Raw genomic sequence first — 15,813 nt, forward strand, 5'->3', positions numbered from 1 at the left:
AATTCTGATGATTGAGTATAGATATTTACTTAAAGTATCGATTTTTATGTGAAAGAGTGATTTGGTGATTATGGGTGCACTGGTATTTTAATTTGTTCAATGTAAGGTTCTCTACTTGGGATGTAGATTTGAAATTTAGTGTGAAGCCAAATAGAGACAGGGGCAAGCTAGTGAGAGAGGGATTGTGAGGATAAGGAGAAGAAAAAGGGAGAGAGGATAGCTGTGACGGCGCGGGATTACCGATGGTGAACAGGAAAGTAGAGGAGAGATAGGACTTCGTGGTTTTGGTTCGGTCAAAAAGAAGAAGAATGATGGCAGTGGTGCAGCGAAAAAAAGAGAATGGTGGTGGATGTTGGTGATCAGTGGCGAAGCTAGACAATTTTTACTAGAGAGCTAATATTTTTTTAATTTTTTATTTTAACAAAAAAAGTTAAAAATAACTCTATATACAATTTTAATTAAAAATAACAACTAAAACTTAAAATTTACTTTTATAAGATAACTGAAAATATTGTATATTAAAATAATCAAACACAAATATCTGAAAACTAATTTTAAATATTATAAATATAAGTTGTTACATACTTGTTTTTAGAATCTTCAAATACTATTTAATTTCTTTTTTGGACGTTTCCTGCAAAATTATTAAAAAAATGTATTATGTTTCAACCTTCATGTAAATAATTTAAATCACAACCATAACTTATGCAATAAAAAATTAGTAACAATATTATTAGAATTGAAATAAATTAAATTTTGCAACTTACATAGATAATTGAGCTGGACGTTTTTTCCTTGATTCAAAGTCATCTATTATTGAATCTGTACTGAAAGTAGCTACAATTTCTTTCTCAATGTAAATGACTAAATTATCTGCAAAAAATTCGTCTACCATTTTATTCCGAAGCCTTATTTTAACAATTTTCATTGTCGAGAAAACTCTTTCTGCTGTTGATGTAGATACTGAAAGAGTCAAGACATTGCGAATTAGTCTATCAACCAAATGATAAGTTCTTAATTTTTCTGTTTCTTTCAATCTTTGACATAACTCAAAAAGTGTCCCAACATCTTTTAGATGATTCGGTATATCAAACTCATAATGTTGCAATTGAGCATTCAAAAGAATCCTTTCTTGATCAGAAAAATCTGAAGGATAAAACTTTTAAGCTAACTTGCATATATTCTGAATATTAAACAACTTAAAATTGTCTTTAGGGTCCAAAGTAGTACTTAAAGTCAAAAGCTCCATGATTTTCTCATTGAATCTACTATTTAACTCTTGAATTTGAGAAATCAATTGCCGCCAAAAACACATCTACTCGATAATGATGCTCGATTGTTATATTTGGTTGACGAGATCGACCTCTTCCAACCGTGTATTGTATACTCATATCAGGGATATCAATTTCATGTTTCTCACAAAACTTCTTAACAATCTCAAGTAAATTATCCCTCAATTTTTGAAGAAGTAGTTTTGATGTGGAAACAACATGCATTGCATTTAAAATATCTTAAGATTTTTGTTGTAATGCTTGGCACAAAATATTAGTAATCCCCATAATTTCCTTCATCAAATGCAACAAAAAAATAAATTCAAACGAGGATAGTACTTTGTTGACACTATAAGCCTCACCTCTTTGAGCAAAAGTTGTACCATCATCAATAATGTTATTAAGAATGGTATGAGTAGCTGCAAACATTCTTATCAAGCTACAAAAAGAATGAAAGTGAGAACTTCATCTTGTATCTCCAGCTCTTTGTAAAGTGCCCATTTAGTTTGCACCTTGACCTGTTTTTAGCTCATCATTGGCAATCAATTTTGCATTTTCAATTTCTTGAGTTTCTTGTAGTTGATCATGTCGTTTGCAAGATGCACCAATAATATTGACAAAAGTAGTCAATTGTGTAAAAACCTCATGAATTTGAAGTACTTTCCTTGAAGCAGCAACCAGTGCTAACTGTAATTTATGAGCAAAACAATGCACATAATATGCTTGTCGGCAATCATTGAGAAATAAAGCTTGTAAACCATTCTATTCCCCTCTCATATTGCTAGCACCATCATACCCCTAACCTCGAAGATTTTCAATTTGGAGATTATAAATAGAAAGCACACTAACATGTACAAGATCAAAAAAGCGTTCACGAACAAAATTATTCATATCAACAAATCTCAAAACAATAGCCATTTGCTCTTTTTTAGATTCATCACGGGCTTCATCAATGATAATACAAAATTTGACATCTCCAATATCCTTTCTAATTGAGTTTCTTACCATTATAGTAAGAACATGTAGAATTTCTTTCTGAACATCACTTGAAGTATATTTAGCAAATCTAGGAGAATTTTCCAAAACAAGCTTCTGAATACTACTATTGTAAAAACCCAAAAACTTTAACAATTCAATAAAGTTACCTCGATTATCTGAACTCGAACTTTCATCATGGCCTCTATAAGCGCAACCTTGAAAAATCAACCATCTAATATAATCAATAGATGCTCCAAGTCTACGTCAATTATTCTCAATTTTCTCTTATTTGTCGTTTCATAAGTATATCAACATGTTGTGATTGCTTCATCAAATCATCACATGATTTTGTTGTCCTATGATGGGACGAATTGGGACCTTTGCCAATGTGATTCAAAAGAGGACAATCTTTTTCACTATTTACCTTCTTCCAATTCCTGAAGCCGTTTTCAATGAAAGCATTTGATTGAAGATTTCATAGCAAATAGGTAGCATGGTAAACAATATACAGCATCATCTTCAATAGAATACTCTAACCATGAAGGATATAATTCAAACCAAGAAGCTTGAAAACGACGACGATGATTTGCATCGCTCAAGAATGGATACTTATCAAGTATTGGTTGATTTGGTCCAGCTTTAAGATAAGTTCGATGAATTTCATCTCTTTTACTTGGATGAAACTTCCAAATCATTGGTCAAATTCTTGGGTCTCTTACCAAATGATATACTTCCATTTGTTCAGGATTAAGTCGTGAGTGCTTTGACTTTGAACTATCTTGTTGAGGAGCTAAAGTATTCATGTTTGATGCCTCAAGTATTGAAGAGGTTAGTATTGATGTAACAACATTAGAAATATTTTCACTCTTCTGGCTAGTCTTTTTGAAAAAAGTATCTATTGTTTTCATCTTGCTCATAATTCAACTAAATTCTTACAATTAAGAATTGAAAAAGTCTAGGGGGCCAGCAACTTTGTTAAATTCTGGCCAACATGTAACCAGCAAAACAAAGTGAGACATTGGATGAAATCTCACACCAATCTCACACCATTAAAATTATCATTGATGGCTATTTGATGGTTACAAATCATAAAAGTTACTGCCCCCTAGCATTGCTCTTAAGAATTTACATAGATAATAAGATAAAGATTATGCAACTTAACTAAACTCAATTTATTTTATTTTTTACAAATCAATAATATCAATGTCACAAACAATTAATAATGAGGAAAAAAATTAAAAACAGTACAAGGATAACATTATAATTACATGATTATCATCTTCAATTTTTTTCAAAAACCTAAATTATTATTATAATATTATAAATTAGATAAATAAATAAATATATATAAATTATTCATACAAACAAATAAAATAAATAACTTACAAAAGAAAGAAAAATAAAAGATGATAGGAAGATCAAAGATTATTTGCTATCTTCTAAGTTGTAATAATAATAAAAATATGGAATAATATTTTATTTTCTGATTGAAAGAAGAGGAAAAAATAGAAGAAGTGATTTGTTGACTTTTTTATTGACTTTTTTATATTTTTCACTTCTAATATGGATTATGTCTTTTTTTTTTAATTAACCATATGATCCACTGTCCATAACCTAAATAACACACTACTTTTCAATCTATTTCTTGAATGGAATTACGGACAAGATATATTTTCTAAAGGAGGGAGGCCTACTTTTTTTTAAGGGGAGTCACTCTTTGATTTTTTTTATTCTTATAAACAAATTTTTTTTGGGGGCCACTGTCTCCCCTAGAACATATGAAGCTTTGTTCTTGATAGTGATGATGGTAGCTAAAAATGGTGGAGAGAAAAAAGAGAAAATGCAAAAAAATGTAATAGATGTTGGTGATGATTAAAAGTTAGGTTAGAATTATAATTCTTTTATTGACAGAAATTTTGACAGAAAAATCAGAATATCTAACAAAAATAATAAATAGGAGTCGCAATAGATTATACTTTCGTTAAGGAATAAAAAAGATTTAATAAAATTGTTAAGAGTTAGAGTAAAATTTCACCCAAAAATTAAATTACAAAATCTTATCCATCTCACAACTATTTTCGATAAGTTATCCATCTCACTTCTCCGTGTAAAGATGAGTAACGTTTCAAATGAAGAATTTTAGTTTGAGTCATATTAGAGTTTTAAAAATTAAGAGTATTGTTTGTACGAAAAGTATTGGTAAACAATATTAGTATCCGCCAATGACATATGGATATCAATATGTCCCTTACTATTTTGATAACCTTTTGTCTCAAATCTAATTTTAATTCACGGACATCATTTTGTTTGTTACGTTCATTACAGTTTTTAGTATTTTTCCTTTGCAAATTTGGCAATTGATAAAATATATTTTTCCCAACTTGTAAATACAAAAAACAATTAACTAATTTAGGTAGGTCACTCATCCGTATATTTAAATAAATATCAGAAATTTTGAATTTTATTTGTGGCTAATAACAAATTTTTATGTGAAATTTAGATTTAATTAACACCCGATTGACTGATATCGTAAAAAATAAAAAAAATACAAAAAATTAGCAAAAGTTCCTTCTATAAATGTTTTTTCTTTCAATTTTTCTAAATTTTAGAATCAACAATAGCCGCCAATAGTAACGGCGAAGAAAATATTCTATTTCTAATAAATGTTTAAAGAATTTAGTGAATTATGTCAAAAAATAGATAGAAATTATTATATTTAATAAAAAAACGTTAAAAATTAATCTGTTTATTAATTTTTTTGGATTAAAATGTCCATTTTTAAATTTTTGGGAACGCCATTTGAATAAATATTTTGCCAAAAAATAATGAATTGAGATTAATTTGTCTATCAGAATAAAATTTTAGAGGTATTTTGTTTATTATTTTCTTCTTAAAAATTAAAATATCTACTTTAAAATCTTTGGAGATTGATTTAGATAATTACTATTTTTTTCTTATTTTAACTTTAGTAGTTCAGATTCCGTCTAAGAAAGGTTAGTTTTGAAAATATATATATCACGTGGAATAATATTATTTTATGATAATTTTTTTTGAAATAAAAAGAGTTCAACACAATAAGATGGAGCATTAAACTAAAAATAAAATAGCAAATAAGTGACAACTTAAAGTTCATATCAACCTCTAGTCATTTTTGACATTGTCATTAATAATCAAAGGGTTCACCACTAATTCATTTATCAGAGAAATTAAAAGACCTATTCATAATTTTCACTACATTTAGTGATATTTTATGATAAATTAGTATAATTTGACCAATAATAGAGTGATATTTTAGTTTAAATTTGATAAATTAAAAATAGAACAGTACTACATTGCCAATAAATATTATTTTTTATCAGTATTTATTTAATAATAATTTATATCCATATTTACAGACATTTTTATACATAAAAAATATATAATTTATATCTATATATTTATTAGAATATTATACATATAAATTAATACAATTTGTATCTATATTTTTTAGATTTTAATATATATTAATTAATAAAATTTATTTATTAAAAATAATTTAATATTTATGGTGGTGAAATAATAATAAAAAAATACTAAAATTGATGGTCCCAAAATATTTCTCTTAAAAAATACTCCAGTTATTATTTTTTTTAATTGATTCTCATTATCATATTTGGTTATAAAATATAAAATACTATTTGATCTTAACAATCCACAAAATAATTTTTAAATGGTAATTAGGTGGGTGTAATATCTCAAAGTGATTAATTTGGATGATATTTGCTAACATAGTGATAAAGAAAAAAAAAATACATAAACAAAAAGACAAAAATTAAAATTGAATAAAAAAATATTAAAATAAAAATAAAAATAAAAATATAGGTTAAAATTGAATATAAAAAAATCATTCTATTTTTTATTTAATCTTTTGATGTACTAAAAAAATGATTTTTTAATCTAATTTGTCTACACCATTATTTTGAAACTGAATTGAAAGGATCCACTCAACTTTTTATTTAGAGAGATTTACTCAACTTTATTTATCCACACAATGATTTTATCACAAAATCAAGAAGTGTTTTGACACTCTTCTCATCACTCGATATAACAATTATAATAGTTTGAGTAAAATGACAATTAGGTTCTTGAAAATTTCGACTTCGGACTAATTAGTCCCTAAAGAAAAAAAAAGTACTAATTTATTTTTTCAGAATAGCAAACAGTGGACATATGATGCTCTTCTATCATTTCATCAACTAAAACTTAACGGTAATACTTATATGTACTGTTAATTACTCTAACATGTCTATCTATAAAAGATAGTCATGTAGATAACAATTTTTAGAAAGAAACTTCACTTGTTTCGATAGAATTTGTGATAAATAGATAGCAATTAATAAATGATATATAAAAACTCAAAAGATAATAAATGTTTCACTGTCCAGAACTACATCGTTTTTCTGCTCGTGTGATAATACACCACTGTAAATTACAAAATACATGGACAATTAGATTTTGTTTTACGCTATTCATTGACAGAAAAACATACATGTCCACTGTTTACTATCTTAAAAGACCTAATTAGTATTTTTTTTCAAAGACTAATTATTTTAAGGTCAACATTTTCGAAGATCTAATTGTCACTTTAGTTTAAAAGATATCTAACTATCTATAACTTTGTTATTAGGTTAAAATAAAAAATTCTAAATCCACAAATATAAAATCTAATTTAATAATTAAATAAATAAAATTAAAATACATCAAATTAAATTAAATATCCTAAAAATATAAACTAATAATCTTTAAATAATATTTTAACTCTTTATACCACAAATATTTAAAATATGTATTTTATATATAGTTATATTTTGTGCATATTACAAGATGATGGAGTATTTCTATGCGTCTTGCTACTCAGTTCAGCCCATTCATGCTCGTTTGGAAACGTGAAAGAGTGACCTCTATTCCACGCATATAGCTACCTATGTATATGTTTGAACTAAAATTTATAAATAAAAGTTTGTATGATTTTCTAAACTTCATTTTAATAAAAGGTAAATTAGTATTAATATGATTTGTATTTAATAACTCTATATTAAAACTATTATAGTAAAATAAATATTATCTAGATTATATTATTTAGAATTATCTTTAAATAAAAAAATAAAATATTAAATAAAATTTTTATATTATTTTATTATTTTATTTTAATATTTTTTTGTATAATATTTTTTTTATTATTTTTAGTACTCTTATTTTTAGTATTATTTTTAGACTATAATTTTTTATTAATTATGATTTTGTTATTATTTATAGTTCATTTTTTATTTAATTTATATTATAAAAAAATTATAATAATAAATAGTATACAAAAATTATAATGACAAATTTTATAAAATTAAATAAAAAAATAAAATTTATATATTTTTTATAATACTCTCAATATTCTTTTATTTTATATTATTTTAGACTATAATTTATTATTACTTATAACTCTATCATTATTTTATAATTAATTTTTTATTTAATTTATTCTTTCTAGTAAAATTAATAATTTTCAAAGTGAATTGTTCATTATTATTATTTTTTTACTAAAGTTATGATTGAGATTTGAATTGAGACCTCTACTTGAAATAGGCATTGTTCATTATATTTCTTTACAAGAAAAAGAATATAAAAAATACATAAAGACTATAAAAAAATTAACCAAGTCTTAAATTAATAAAATCTAAACAAATTATTGCCAAAGGACTTTTATCTATAATGAGTCAACTATAGTCTAACCAAAATTAATTATATTATAATTCAATTAAAATTCAGATATTATTGAAATTAAAAAAAAAATAAAAAATAAAAAAGGGAAAGATACGCACCTTTTCCTTTCGATTTCTATGAAACTTCGCTATGGACGCAACGCATACAAAGTTATGTCAATAAATGCGAGTGGGGAACTCGTCATCAGTGTGGCATCATTCTTAATGGAAATTATAGCTGTAGGACTCCGTCACCACTACACACATTTTTCATTAATCAATAATTTCCCCTCCTTATCTTTCTTTCTGTCTTTTTTTCAATAAATTTGTTTTCCATCCTGCCTCTATTGTACCAAAATTTAAAGATGATGTTAATGACGAATAAGATGGTGCGACGAGCATTTGCGGCACTGATGTATTTGCTGATGTCATCACTGGCGAAGGTGGAGGCGATGTTGCGAAGACGGAGACAAAGGCAGAGTGAAAATGATAACAACGACGGTTATTGCCTGAGCTGGAGGTTAGGAGTGGAGGCCAACAATGTGCGGTCGTGGAAGACAGTGCCACTGGAATGCTACAATCACGTGCAGCAGTACATGACTGGTGGTCAGTACCTGCAGGATATGAACCTCATCGTTAACCAAATCATTGCTTATGCTTTTCAAATTACTCTTTCCCCTGATTCCATGGATGCTTGGATTTTGGACGTCGATGATACCTGCATCTCTAACCTTTCTTACTACCAGGGACACCGATTCGGGTACTTCTATACTCATTCTTTGTTCACTCTGGTTTTAAACAGAGTTTAATAATTTTGCATTTTTTTCAATTTTAAATGTAAATTATGAATATATTATTTTTTTATCTTATTGTGAAATTCTATTTTCATTTAGGAGAATGAAACAACTAAAATTTAAACACTAATTTTTTAGTTAAAACAAACAAAAAATCACTTAAAATATATATTAAAATACAAAATATATATTAAAAATAAATTAAATAATATATATTTATAAAAAAATACATGTAGAACTAATTTTTTATATATACATAAAATTTTCGTACTCAATTATGTTTTTATTTTGGCGACATTCACTTATAAAGATAATTATATGTGCAGATGCGATCCATTTGATTCAGCAAAATTCAAGGCATGGATTATGAAGGGAATGTGTCCAGCAAATCCTGCCGTATTACAATTGTTCAAAACACTGAGAGAGAGAGGATTCAAGGTATTCTTGCTAACTGGAAGAGACCAAGCAACACTTGGTAAAATTACCACTGACAACTTGCATAACCAAGGTTTCATTGGCTATGAACGTCTTATTTTGAGGTAATTTATTCTTATTACTTTTATCACGGTTGCTTTTCATTATTTCACTCTTAATCTTATTAATAATGGATAATCTTTGTTCTGTGTTAAATTTTAAAATATATATTGTTCGACTATTTTTATATAAAAATATATTATAATAAATAAATATTGTTTAAATTACATTATTTAAAATTACATTTAAATAAAAATTATTAAAAAAATATGAATTTATATTATTTAAAATCGCATTTTTTAGCATTCTTTTTACTATAAATGTTTTTGAAAAGAACTTAAATTTATGGGTTAAAATTTAATATTTTTTAGTTATAATTTTTAGTATTCTTTTTTTGAGTACTCTTCTTTAATTTAATTTAGTCTTTCTAATAGGATTAATAATTCATATTATAAAAAATTAACAACAATAAACAAAATACACTTTAATTCAAGAACCCACTATAAAAACGAGACAAAACCAAACAAAAAAATAACAAAATTCAATTAAAAAATTTGTATTAATAGAAATGATTAAAATTTTTATATGAATATTAAGTACTAAAAATTTCATTAAAAAATAATATACATATATAATATATATGAATGAAGGATAAAGTTGGAAAAAAAACAAATAATTTTTTTCAATCATCTTGTTAACAGTAACCATTGAAGCTAAGATACAAGTTATAATTTATTACTTCAAGTAAATGAAAGTTAAGATATAAAATTATATTTGTATTAAGGAAAAAAAATCAAACAAAAAATAGAGACTTTTCAGACAATTAAATGTTAAATTAGACAAATTTATATTGTAATAAATATAACTACTCTATTTATATAGTTTAAAGAGAGTGGTTTTGATAAAAAAAAATTTTAATTATATACAATGCAATTATTAAAATAATTATTAAATTTTAAAATAATTTATAAACTACAAGATATAAAAATAACACATCTTTTTTATGGTACTTTTGATATTTAAATAAAAATAAAAATAAAAATTATCAGATTATTTTAAATAAAAAATATTTTTGTTCTTTTAAAATATAAATTAATTAATAAATTATTAAAATTTATAAATAACTGTAAAGTTAATATTAATACAAAATAAAAAATACTTAATATAGAAACTAGAAAGAAAAAAGTACATACTATATACAGCAATAAATTGAGTCTTCTGTATCTTTCGTTTTAAATATCAGATCATTGAAAATAAAAGTCAAGAATAAAAAATATATAACTAAAAAGTTACATAAAAGCATAAACTACTGTTAGATAAATGATGTCCTTAATCACCTAAGACACAAGACAGAACAGGTGGCGTAATTGATGGTTTTGAAGTGGATTCCAATTATCGATTGACCTTTGAGTAATTGTAAAGTTCCTAGAAGCAATGATCCAAAAGTCACTATCCTCTAATTTTTTTTAACATACATGTGGACAATCAAACTTCCAACAAGTACTGCACCACATGCATTTTCTTCCCTTAATTTTATAACTACTAAACCTTTATTCAGCTTTTCAAAATCTTAAATTAACCTCCCTCTCATCATTATTTTTAAGGATAAGTCTAAATAGTTGTGTTAGTTGTTTGGTGTAAACCTATTAAATATATTTCGAATACGACACATCTTTTATGCTTATTTAATATATATATTTTATATTTAATTGTATTTTAATAAAAATATTTTTTTAAATATATTTAAATATATCTAAATATAAACATGGATCAGTATGTTTAATTTTATTAATCTATATATTTAAAATAAATTTAAAAATAATATACATTATTAATTATTAACACTCCAAAATTATTTAAAATATTGTACATAATTTAAAAAAATAAAAAATAAAAGTGCAATAAAATATTAAAATCTAAGTATAATTTATACAAAATTTCTTTATATTATATATATATATATAAAACATAAATTTAACATGGGTGTGTATGTATATTTTGTATCTTATTCCATGTCCATATTAGTGTGGGAATCATCATCTATCTACGTGCACTCATGCTTTGCAATTTCCAGTTTTCCACGCATGCGTGCCTCTATTTTCTTTCTTTCTTTCTTTGGCATTCATCATTTTTAGGATTTGTATTCAGAGTTTGCATTATGCACGCATGGACTAGTCTGCAAATTAAATAACATAATAATAATCTTCAAATAAAAGTGGTTGTGGTAGGTATATATATATTGTTACAGCTTCATATGAGCTTCCAGTTTCCACACTTAAGAGTATTATTATTCCATTCAAGATAATAAGATCAATTAGAAGACACCATTTATTCAATATATTTTATAATAACGTGGTGAGAATGAGTTTAGAGAACTGTATAATGGTAGGGCCACAAATTCGGTTTGTCCAAGGCATTATCATTTTCCGTGATTCTATTTTTTTTCTCTTTTTAACATTTAGTGGATGGAGGAAACTTCCTCCTTACAAATGAAATAATAATATTAATATATATCAATGTGGATGAAGGACCAATTTTAGAAAAAAAAAATTGATATTTGTGTTTTGACTGCATATGCTAAATTGTCTTTAATGCCGACCCACTAATCTTAAACTTTATTGTTTGAGATGATGATTTAATTCACAGTAACATTTTTATTGCATGATATTATTATTTGGTAGGAGAATAATAATTCCAATCTTTTCATTTTTAATTTATTCGGACCCATCATATTGACAAAATCATTTCCCTCCTATTGATTTGTATGCTAGATAAATAACGAGAATAACTTAGTTTAGATATGACTAATTAACCGCTAACTACTACCAAATTGAAAGTCATCGTAACAATAAACGATAAAAAAGGAAAAAAAATAAATAATAATAAAGAAAATGAAAAAACAATCAGCGTATGTTTCATACTTTCATGTGTTTTTTTTTGTGACTTTATGTCTTATGTGTTTATTAATGCTATGAAACACGGACACTTCTGTTGTGTTCGTGTGTCGGACACATTTCGGACACGACATTTATCGACACTTTTTCGATATACGTGTCTGTTGTGTCCAACCGTATTTTAATAAAAAGTAAAAAAAATTTCTCTGGACACGCTTAGACACACCTAAATACCATTACGTGTCAGCGTGTCCAATCTTATTCTTAACATATATTCTTGAAATAAATTTAGATATAGTATATATTATTATTTATTAAAATAAAAAATATTTTAAATACTTGATATAATTAAAATAAGATATTAAAAATAATTAAAAAATTAATTTATATTTTAATATTAATAAAATATCAAAATATCATTACGATTTATCTAAAAAATACTTTATATTTTATATGTATATGTGTCCATATATCTTATAATATTTTAAAATTTGCATATCAACATATCTCATGTCGTATCGTGTCCCGTATCCATGTATCATAGGTTTAATGAAACATTCTAATTATTAGTTAACCATCTTTCCCTTCAGTTTATGAATATCGTTCTAATCAAAGAAAAAAATAGCTAAACTGTAATATAACAAAATTAAAATAAAGTAACAATTGTAAGGCTAAATTATGTTCATTAAAATTATAAAATGATAATTAATTTAAAATATACTAACCTTTTAAAAGGACACATGTATAGTAATAAAACGAATAAAGTAAATTAATAGAAACACTCTTTTTTTTTTCTTCTAAGCATTTCCTCACGAATTAGTTTTAATTAATAAACAAACTACACAAGAAGACTGAAAATAGAAATCATAATAAGTCGTGGACCAAGTCTACGACGGCATGCATGCTAACTGCGCCGAAATTGACCTTTTCAAAGTCAAAGACAAGGAGTACTTCTTATTATTAGTTTCCTCTTTAGTTTAAAGGTATAATTGCTCATTCTAGAATAAATTTGTATAATTTATTTTGAACGTTTTGTTCTTCTATTAATAAAAAATATAATTAATAATTGAATAATAAATCTTGTATAAAAAATAAGTGATAAGTATTCAAGGAAAAATTAAAATAACATACAAAAACAAAGAAAAATATTAAATATTATTTTTTATTTATAATATTTATTATTTTGAAGATCATAGTTATCAAAATAAAATAAAAAATTAAACCGGTCAAACTATTAATTCACTAGATTATTGGTTCAATTGTTAGGTCATAGATTAAACCCATTAATCTTATCAAAATTAAATAATTATATAAAATTTAATTTAAATTTTTATTTTTATAATAAATATTTTTTTAGTTTTATTTTGTATTAAATTAATTATTATTTTTAAATTTTAACAACTCATCAATTAGTTTATATTTATTATACTCTTTAAGTTTTTCTAGGTTTATATTTATTATGTTCTTCAAGTATTTATAGAAATAAAAAATATACTATAATTAATAAAAAAATTATCTTTTTCTTTAAATTTATAAATATAATTTAATTTTATTTATGTAATACATTTAATAAAAAATATCATGTATAAAAGATAATATTTTTTAGTTTGACTAGGTTTTATCAAATTTGACCGAGTCGAATTTAATTGGTTTGACCTTAACTGATTTTTATCATATTTAATTAAATTTGATCGGGTTAATTATTTGATCATTTTAAATAATTACCCAACTCGGATTGATAATCGAGTTTTTATTTCGGCCGACCGGATCAGACCGAATTTGATAATCATATTAAAGATTTTATTTTTGTTTAGTATATCAATATAATTATCAATATTAAATACGATTAACAATAAAAATTTTATAATACTATAAATAAGTTAGTTACATCAAATAATTTTTCAATTAATATAAACATACGCTATAAAATTATTCTTCCCAAAAATTTAAGTTAATAAGAGAAAATAATATAAATAGTTACCTTTCTGAAGTATAGATAATTAAAGTGACAATATTGTGAAGAAAAGGAAAACCAATGAGTAACAAATATCATCTAATTTAATAGATGAGTTCCACTACTAATAATTGAGTGTGATTTTGTAGGACGGCAGAATACAAAGGGCAAAGTGCAGTGAGATACAAGTCAGCAATTAGGAAGGAGATTGAAGGACAAGGTTACAGGATATGGGGCAACGTTGGAGACCAGTGGAGTGACCTCCAAGGAGAGTGTTTGGGCACTCGTACTTTCAAGCTCCCAAATCCCATGTATTTCATTTCTTGATGAATTACCTCATCAACTTTTTTTTTTTGCTAATTATCCTTCTATATAATTCAAGTATCCTACCTCTCAAATGGTTATTATTGGTGGTCCAAAATGATTTTTCCCCAATTTGTACTCAGGAAATTATGCTTAGTTTGGCCACTCAATTAATTTAGAGCTTTTCCTTATTATTAGCCGTATTTTAAATTTTAAATAATATATCACTATGCTACATCAAGTTTAAAGTAAAGAAAAAGTATTTTTGTTATGAGTTTCATGAGGTTAGTGTCTAAAAAAGAGTGTTATATGAGAGTGTTAGTTAACACTTGAAGGAGTGTAATAAGACTTTAAGCTTTTACCATAATAATGAATTTTTATGGTGATAATTATCTTATAACTAATAGTCAAGAAAAATTATACTACAAATGTTTTCTTTAGTTTTTGATATTATATTTGTTTTTCTTATACTAGTAAATGACAATACATATATGCCCTCTTATAATGATCACATATAACCACTGTTAATATCTTATTTTTCGTTCAAGTGGCCTTTTGTTATCTTTTTACCCAAAAAATTGGTGAAATTCTCCTTCTACCTTTTTGCTAATGTTTCTAAAACCTTCAACTTTCTTTTGGAAAAGGATCTTCAAGAAAAACTAATGGTACATGGGAAAGGCACAAGAAATTTAAAGGGTTAAAAAAATAAATTAAGATAAAAATAAATTAGATAAGATTTTCTTTTTGTTCTTAATATTTTAAAAAAAATTAAGAATATATCAAATATTTAATTTGATTTAATTTTGCACCTAAAATTTAAAATAAATTTTAATTCTATGGTATGCTATCATCAATATTTTTATATTCATGCAAATTATTTTTACAACTTTTAACCTTTCAATTTTATTCTAAATTTTCTTTTTCCAAATATAAATTTACCTCATCAAACACTTATTACTAATTTGTCATTGTAATGATGTCCCTGGTTAGTATTGGGATCCAAATAATCGTAGAGAGGATAGCACCAAAGTTGAATACTTTTGACTTGCTCAAAGAAAATTTTAGTAAAATAATGGAACAAATGACTATTTATACCCATAAATAAAAGAAGATAACACTGACATATGTATTCATAACAGATCGAAATTTATTTTATATTCACGGAAGATGTCTTTCGCATGATAAAAATATTCTGTTTTGGTTATACACTTACTTCGTTATTATCCGAATTTACGTGGCACCCCAACCTGTAAACTCCGCGAAATAAATAAATAATTAGTCAATAAATTAATTATTATTCAAAAAAATTAAAAAATTTATTTTTTATAATTTAGATGAGTAGAAATATAAAAAAGATGAATTTTGACACTAATTTTAAAAATTTTGATCTAAAACCGAGCTAACAAGCCAAAC

At 24.9% G+C, this 15,813-nt stretch overlaps 1 protein-coding gene across 1 annotated transcript; it reads left to right on the forward strand.

Annotated features, from left to right (window-relative positions):
- Positions 1-8,136: 8,136 nt before the first annotated feature.
- On the forward strand, positions 8,137-14,680 carry LOC112735793 (acid phosphatase 1). The gene is made up of 3 exons (XM_025785290.3): positions 8,137-8,741; positions 9,102-9,314; positions 14,247-14,680. Exons 1-3 carry the CDS (start codon positions 8,347-8,349, stop codon positions 14,422-14,424), a joined length of 786 nt encoding a protein of 261 aa, XP_025641075.1. The 5' UTR covers positions 8,137-8,346; the 3' UTR covers positions 14,425-14,680.
- The last annotated feature ends 1,133 nt before the right edge of the window (positions 14,681-15,813 follow it).

Source organism: Arachis hypogaea, chromosome 2, assembly GCF_003086295.3.
Source record: "Arachis hypogaea cultivar Tifrunner chromosome 2, arahy.Tifrunner.gnm2.J5K5, whole genome shotgun sequence".
Lineage (NCBI taxonomy): Eukaryota > Viridiplantae > Streptophyta > Magnoliopsida > Fabales > Fabaceae > Arachis > Arachis hypogaea.

Excerpts from the sequence above, each read along its gene's own strand:
- LOC112735793 (XM_025785290.3), top strand. The coding sequence starts at position 8,347 with ATGATGTTAATGACGAATAAGATGGTGCGACGAGCATTTGCGGCACTG. Across the intron at positions 8,742-9,101 it reads TACCAGGGACACCGATTCGG|ATGCGATCCATTTGATTCAG; the intron begins GTACTTCTATAC and ends TTATATGTGCAG. Across the intron at positions 9,315-14,246 it reads TATGAACGTCTTATTTTGAG|GACGGCAGAATACAAAGGGC; the intron begins GTAATTTATTCT and ends GTGATTTTGTAG.